Source organism: Lactuca saligna, chromosome 8 (assembly GCF_052625555.1).
Source record: "Lactuca saligna cultivar CGN05327 chromosome 8, ASM5262555v1, whole genome shotgun sequence".
In the NCBI taxonomy this organism is placed as follows: domain Eukaryota; kingdom Viridiplantae; phylum Streptophyta; class Magnoliopsida; order Asterales; family Asteraceae; genus Lactuca; species Lactuca saligna.
In genome coordinates, this window is record NC_136424.1 from 99,990,370 (window position 1) to 99,998,810 (window position 8,441).

Consider the following 8,441-nt stretch of genomic DNA (forward strand, 5'->3'; position numbering starts at 1 on the left):
TGTTATAAGATATAGTGTTTTATAATTTCTGCATTTGAAAATAACGACAAAACAAATCAAAATAGAGGGAAAAGTAATATGTACATTGGTAAAAAGGTTACTATGTTGTCGATAAATTTTATTGTTGTAAAAAACAAACATATAACAAGGCATGTCGTCGATATATGTTTTTATTTTTTATTTTTTTATAGAATCATAAATAGATAAATATATATATATATATATATATATATATATATATATATATATATATATATATATATATATATATATATATATATATATATATATATATATATATATATATAACGATAAGGTTGTAGCGACGATAGTTGTGCGGACAACCATATTTTTTGTAGTGATTTTAAACAAACAAGCCCAAAAACTGACTAAACTAATAGTTATGACAAAACTAATTGTTATGACATATCGAACCGAGACATATTTTTACACACTTATATCATATCATAATGTTGATGAAAGTGGCAATTTTGATTCTCGAAACTGTAACTTTTAGCAACAACATATACAATTGAAATTTTATACACTTACATAAACACGATTATAAGATGATAACCCGTTTATAAAATAAGATAATATCAATGGGGTACATGCTTCTATATTTTCCTTGAAGTAATTTAAATAATGGCAATTAAATCTTACAACAATGAACCAGGACACGTATTAACTAGAAATCAACAAGATTTATGACTTTAAATCACTCTTTTATATCTAAACTTTGACTTTCATTAAGCAAAATCAAACATGTAGGATGGCGTCGAAGCATAATTAGTAATTAGTAATTATGTATTGGTCTCCTATCGAAGTGTGATAATGTATTGTAACGTAATATAACTTTAAACTCATTCTCATATTATTAATATTAATTATTGTTATAGTTTTGTTTGTCATTAACTTATGGTCCTGAATAATTAATTCATAATTAATTATGATTTTCTTGGTATTGGTCTATAAACCCCATCTGCATCTTCATTTCTCTTCCCACCAAGAAGTTCCCATCTTTCCCGATTGTATCAAAAGCAATTAAATTTCGTATATCTCCCTCTTGCTGATTAAAAAAATTTATTTGTTCTTTATTTATATATATTCTTTTGAAGATTATGAATGAAAGAGAGAGATGCGATACAACATTAGGTCTTGGGATTGGAGTGGGGATCAAACGGGAGAGGCAATCAAAGCAAAACCAGAGGAGTTTTTGGTTGGATCTTTCATTACCACTTCATCCAAAAATCGAAGCTAGTGAGCATGTCCATAGTTACGATAATGAGAAAGATGATCAAGATTCTTTTAGTTCTAAAACCATCGATGATCTAGAAGAAGAAGAGAGAGGAATAAAACGAAGCGCTAGCAACACTAATGTCTATAATAACAACAGTGATGGATCAAGAAAGAAGTTAAAACTCACAGCGGAACAAACTACGTTGCTAGAAGATAGTTTCAAAATCCATTGCACCCTTAATACGGTACGTCCTCTTTTTTCAACCATCAAGATTTTGAAAGCTCTATATATATACAAGGTATTATATATACACAATATCTTGTTGGGAAGCTGTCAATATGCATATCATCGTGCAAACATAAGTACTTGATTCTTCTCGTTTTAATTTCATTAATCTGTAACTGATTTTAAGCTCCTTGTTAATAAAATTCCAAAATGTATATATGACGAATTTTACTCACGTAATTGCAGGGCCAGAAACAAGAACTTGCAAAGAAATTGAATCTTCTTCCACGACAAATCGAAGTTTGGTTTCAGAATAGAAGAGCAAGGTTCTCTCTCTCTCTCTCTCTCTCTCTCTCTCTCTCTCTCTCTCTCTCTCTCTCTCTCTCTCTCTCTCTCTCTCATACAAAAAAAAAAAAGAAACGCTTGTTGAAAGGAAACACTATGTTATAATGGTAACATCCGGACGAAACATGTTTAATTGACCTATCTGTTTAAATTTGGGATTTGTTATCAGTTTTGTGGGAATTGGTTCAATAACGTGCAGTAAAGAAAACAAAACAAAACCGAAAAAACAAAACGATGACGTGAACAGATGATAAAACCCTAATATTGATCTGCGACATTCATGTGTTTTCTTGTCATTAGAGAACATGCAATGCCATATATATAATTAGTCCGTTCTTGTAATCATGTTTATATGCTTTTGATGGTCAATCTCATATATGGTATATAATTAGAAAGTTACTACATATAATATTAATGATTATTATCATGCTTTCATGCTACTGCGAATTAGTTGCAAGCGTTTAGTAATTCTTGAAGAAAATAAGGTTAATATTTGTCTCCATTGGATTTCAAACATCTTTCTTTTACGATTCTTACCTTTAAAACACATGCTTCTGAACGTGATTAATTACATTTTTATATATAGATAACAAATTCTAAACGTTACAAAACTTAATAGTGATGTTTCAAATATCATTGCGTAATACAGGACAAAGTTGAAGCATATCGAACAAGAATGTTCGTTGTTAAAGAAATGTTGTGAGACCCTAAATGACGAGAACCGTAGATTGAAGAAAGAGCTGCAGGAGTTGCGGTGTTATTCATTAAAGTTTGATCATCATCAGCCACCACACTCGCAGCTACCTCTCTACGTCCGATATCCGACCGCATCAGAGATGCATCATCCATGCGACAAACATGGAAAATCCGGCCAAGATGCGAAAACGGTAGTACTTGAGAATGGCGGCAGCATAACCCAGATGCATGGTAATTATAAAAAGAATGCTGCGGATAAATTGTCATAGGGTGAAAACACAACTGCTTTGATTATTTTTCAATAAATATTGGAACTAGGACTGCTGAACTAGGGTGTTTGGCAAGCCTTTAATAATTTACTATATACCCATGATTATGTCCGCAGCCGGTTTCTATTAAACCCTACAAAATTAGGGCTTGTCACAATGAGTATTCATACATAATGATGAAGAAATCATGAGGTTTGCTTGAGTTAAATAATATTCTTTTATATGGAAAGTAATTTGTACAAGGCGTTTAATATTTACTTAATAATTTATTAATTTATGTTTTATAAGGGTTATATCCATTAATTTATACGTTGAAATATATAAGTATTGTCATTGGATAAAAAAATATTGTATGTTGTCCTTTGAAGTAAAAAATATTACATATGTGCATAAATTCAAATAATTTAAACTATATCAACTATTAAATTAATATCGTACTTGATAAATAAAATTATATTTTATATAGAAAAAACACTAACACATAAAGCTTGGAACATTTTGGGTTTCAGCACTTTTGAGTAATTCACTATTATCTTTTTCCTTTTTTTTTTTTTTTTTTTCATACTTTGATTATGCTATACAGTAGTAATATTTAACATAATAGATAAAAGAAAATATTTGGATAAAGTATATAGCTATAACAGTTTTATTAAGGCTTGTAAAATGAGATCAATAGTAAAAATAATATTAGATTCATTTTTAAATTCATAAATTTGTAATTAATATTAAATTATTTCCAATGCTTACACTATTATATGACTGTTACATCATTATTACATTTATCTTAACATCTAAATAATCATTCCAATGGTTATAAATTGAACTAGATTATCCTTATTTATCTAAAATATTTTATAAAACATATCGTTTAATTAATCTATTTTTAATCACACGTCATATTTTAATACAAATATATAAAAACAATTATATATATATATATATATATATATATATATATATATATATATATATATATATATATATATATATAAAATGCTGTAGTTACAAAAATATATTAAAAACATTGAAAATATTATATTTCTATTATAAAATTTATATTTTACAGCTAAATGTTTAACAGGAACAACTAATTAGTAAAGAAATAAAAAATATTTAAAGCTACGTTATAACTAAATAGGCAAATTAAAATATAATTAAAGTATAAGAGATTAGATGTACAAGTTATATAAGTATACTATACTGACCATTCGGTATATATTAAGTGTTAAAAATAAATAAATAAAAAAAGTTATGTAGTATTATAATATTAAGTGGTAAAAAAAAGTCTATGCTATAAAAAAGCCCACACTGAAGATCTACTTAATATGTTTATAATACATAACCAAAATCTCCAAAATAAGCTTGTGATGTACGGACTTATGACAAATCACCAACATATGATAGGCCATAGTTGGTTGTCTAGTGCTTGGAAAGGATGTAAAAGATGTTCGGTTATGATGATGACCAAAGCACAAAGCAACGAAATCAAAGTAAAATACAAAACTTTAATCATTATATTTCACCAAGGATCTTGTTCTAGTAATCTTGTAGAAACATAAATAAACTAGGAAAATTATAAATTAAATACTATTGAAGACTTTGATCAAAACCTTTTTGTGGATGTAGTTTGGATGATTTTGAACCCAAACCAGCGTTCCTCTTATGAAGTCGCACCCAAGATCACGATCCAACAACTAGACAACATTGTTCTTCTTTTTGTCATGCAAAAAACTAATTTTTATTTAAGTAATGATCCCTTAATCCAAGACATAAACACTTACCAAATTAAATTCAAGACAGTTGCACGTAGACCCTTCTTTTTCTTTAGTTTCTAATTAACTCAACATAAGTTGTCAAGTTGATAACTAGTCATTCTAATATTTCTTTTGTTATTTTATGATTAAATTATGTCTTGTATGTAACCTAAAATGACATTTCTAATTATGAAAAGTCGCCAAATTGTCATGACAATGGGGATATTTCCAACAAAAGGATGTAAGGTGAATTGGTTGATTTGGATATCATGTCTATACCTTTCTATTTTCACATTGGTTAATGTTTAAATGCTAGCTCCTAGTTAGTTTTGATATATAAATCCACATTTGTTGGTTACCTTATGTTGTGATGCATTAAAGGGTAAGAACTAAAATATTTCACTAATATTTGTTGAAAAATAACATTTGTTGTTGAGTTTCCAGCTGCATAAACCGGAGAAAATTTATATGATTTGTTAAATTGTGAGTTTTTCGATTATATGTTGTTTGGAATTAAAATTGAGGGAATATGGAGAACACACTTTAAGTGGTGCATTAATTAGGCTTTTCAACGACGCTTGTTAATAGCTCTCTATTAAACCGCTTTCACACAAAATTTAAACAAATAAAATTGTCATTGCTGGTTACACTAATGGATATCACATAGAAGTATGGTCGAATCCTCAGGGACATAGCCTAATGGTCAATTTCTATTGAATAAGAGATATATTAGTCAAAACATAAAATATAAAAAGGGGGACTTTTGATTATTAACTAAACTAAAATTATAGTGAAAATAAACTAAATAAAACTCAGTAATAAAAACGAATTCAGCTCTGCTGCGATTTTCATAATGATGCAATCAACCTAGATCTAGTTATTCAAAATTCATTCTATCTAAGCTAGTATTGAAAAAAACTAACAAACTCTAATATAATCACTTACCTAGTTAGATTAACCAAAATAAGCTCTTCAGTTAACCCTAACTTTTTACTGTCTAATTAAACAAGGTCTTAATTAAGATCCGAAAAGGTTGCATTAAGATCTATGTAAAATTCCCAACAATACCAACTACTTCTCACAAGCTTGGAAGCATAAAGATATAAAATTTCAATTTATATCAGAGTTAAATCCCTAACGAACCAATTTGATACTTGTAACTTATTACCAGTTGACGAGAACAATTACAGATTAACTGGAATGATTAAACCCTAGCTAGGTGATTATAGTAACAAGAATTAAAAATCAAAGATTTATTAAGCTCAAAACTAAAAAAATAGATAGAAACACACAATGAAAACCAAATATGACAAGTGATCACATGAAAAATATTAGTCTTTTGCAGAATCGAAAACTAGGGTTTTAGCCATACATGGATAAAAAAAAAGAATTAAAAATAATAAAAAAAATTAACTAATTGATTAATCTTCCTGACTAAATGTAGGGGATGCTCCTCAACTTTCAGATCTACAGAAACCGCTAAAATCGGAGAGAAATTGCCTCAGAAATCATATTTTCGTCGTCTGGAGCTTCAGGAATCGGCTAACTTTCAAACTAATTAAAAAGGCCTCCTATATATACGATCCAGAGTGTTTGGGAGCAAGAAACCCCAAAAATTTAATCGAATTTTGCATTTTTGATTTTTCAAGACTTTTTGAAACTGCGATGTACAATTTTGATTAAATTTGTGGGCAACATTTTATCGAATTTATGTGAAATCGGAGAGAAACTACTTTTCACAAGCATGAAAGTTGTCTAAAAATTTGTCTTGTTTTCGGAGAATTTAGAATCTCATCAATCAAAGTTACAAGTCATGAGATATGGTCAAAATACTCAAAGGGGTCAAAGTTGCCAACAATATCCTTTAGGCTTTAGAATGTATCAATCTGTCTGCATAGGACTAATTCGATCGAATTTTTCTTAACCAAAACAACTTCCAAGCATTCCTCAGAATCCGTCATAAGTTCCAAGCTCCAATTAACTCAAATGCTCCACTAAACGCATCCAAAGCTGCACCCAAAGTAATGCTTCACTCAAATTATCTGAAAATTACATAAAAATGCTAACAGTACGAGAATGCTAATGAATGAAATGTGTTGAACATTATTTAAACTAATAACATGTAAATATGTCAAATATGATTCTAAATGCTAATAAAAACTACCATAAAAGATGCATAAAATAACATTTATCAAATCTCTCCAAGCTTGAACCTTACTTGCCCTCAACTAATGAAAAGATTTAACATTACAACCAATAAAGGAAACTGAAAACTTGAACTCAAATTACTTCACTCCTTTTTTTCAAATGATCATACTTAATACCGAGGGAAGCTCCAATGGAATCACTACCTAGACAATTATCACAATACCTTCCATCTTTAACAGATTCCCATAGTTAGGAAGAGGCTTCACGATGTTATCCAATAAACCAATTGCAACTTTTATTTAAACTTTATACCTTAATTTGTCTTGCAAATGAAAATAACATATTTTAGAATTTCATATCATCAAGACTAGATAATTAAGAACCAAGATCGACGCATCCTTAAGAACCCGTCACATCAAATCAGCGGTCACTGAAGCAGTGAGCCCACCCGTGGGGGCCCAACTCTTATGCTTTCACTTTTCTGATAACGACAAATAGCATATCACACAATTCTTCATCCGCGTCGGATTTGACTTTAAGATGGCTTCTGAGTGGATTGAAATTGATTCTTTGTATCATCGCCTTCGACTTTGAGTTCTTGAATTGTCTTTTTGAATTTCTTGAGATTTCTTTGATTAAGTGCTTGAACTTTGACTAGGGTATCATATATGATAGTTCTACCATTCCTTTCTTTTTTACTGTGTAGATTTGATATAAGGTTCTCTTTTACCGCGAAGGTAACGCATGTCAACAAATAGGTATGTGTTATGTGGGTCAAAACTTGTCAAGCAAGGTTCTTTTTAAACATTCAAAAGCAAATAATTTTGAATTGTTATTATTGCCGACACAGTGTTTCGGTACGCCATTTTTTTTATTTTTTACAGTCGGCGTCTCAGATCACGGTGTTTTATGACTCATAGTTATGGGAACTACTATTAAACTTACCAGTATCGATACGATCACTTCGAACTTTCATTTTCCATTTATACAAAGCTATCAGATGCAAGTAATGTCATCATATCATGTAACTTTTTTATTGATTTTTTAATTTTTTATACATAAAACAAACACTAAAATAACTAGAAATAAAATCTTTTTGGGTGATTTTTTTGATGCAAAAAAATAAAGCATAATATTTTTTGAATTTTCTTTCATATTTTTCTAATGCAAAATAAAAAAGGAAAATTGAAAATTTTAACTGAAAGAATGAAAATTTTAAAACTTTTAACAAAAAAAAATGCAAATTTTCACACTAACCCCCTCCTTAAGCTTAAAATGATGCATTGTCCTCAATGCTCATAGAGGAATGAACAACTCATTAAGACATATAAAAGCAAAAGAGTGCAGCTTGAGAAGAATGGACCTGATAAATTTGTAGAAAATCTATTTTTTAACAAAGATGTTGGCAAAAAAAATCTAAATTTCAACAACTTTGGAGATCCTATGATTTCTCTAAGCTTACTTAGGACTACGACCATCTTTTTATTGAAAGAAAAAATAATAATAAAACAATGGCCTCCAGGAAAGCCGTCATTTTTTTAAGTTGTTGGCTCAACTTTGCCTAACCAGATTTGTTAACCGGTGCGAATGAGAATTCTCTAAAGCTCAACTCATTTCCTTGTTACTCCAGATCCCTTCTTCTAATTTTTAAATTTTTTTCTATTTCTGATCCACTTCTCATCAGAAACCTTCACTTTCTGTTTAATCCTTTTTTCAAAAATCTTTTTTCTTCACCCCCAAGCTTATCTTTTTCTAGCTCTTTCT

General features: G+C 29.3%; 1 protein-coding gene across 1 annotated transcript; it reads left to right on the top strand.

Annotated features, from left to right (window-relative positions):
* The first annotated feature begins 1,042 nt into the window (after positions 1-1,042).
* On the top strand, positions 1,043-2,935 carry LOC145012712 (homeobox-leucine zipper protein HAT22-like). The gene is made up of 3 exons (XM_078971504.1): positions 1,043-1,484; positions 1,712-1,791; positions 2,460-2,935. Exons 1-3 carry the CDS (start codon positions 1,122-1,124, stop codon positions 2,773-2,775), a joined length of 759 nt encoding a protein of 252 aa, XP_078827630.1. The 5' UTR covers positions 1,043-1,121; the 3' UTR covers positions 2,776-2,935.
* Positions 2,936-8,441: the final 5,506 nt, after the last annotated feature.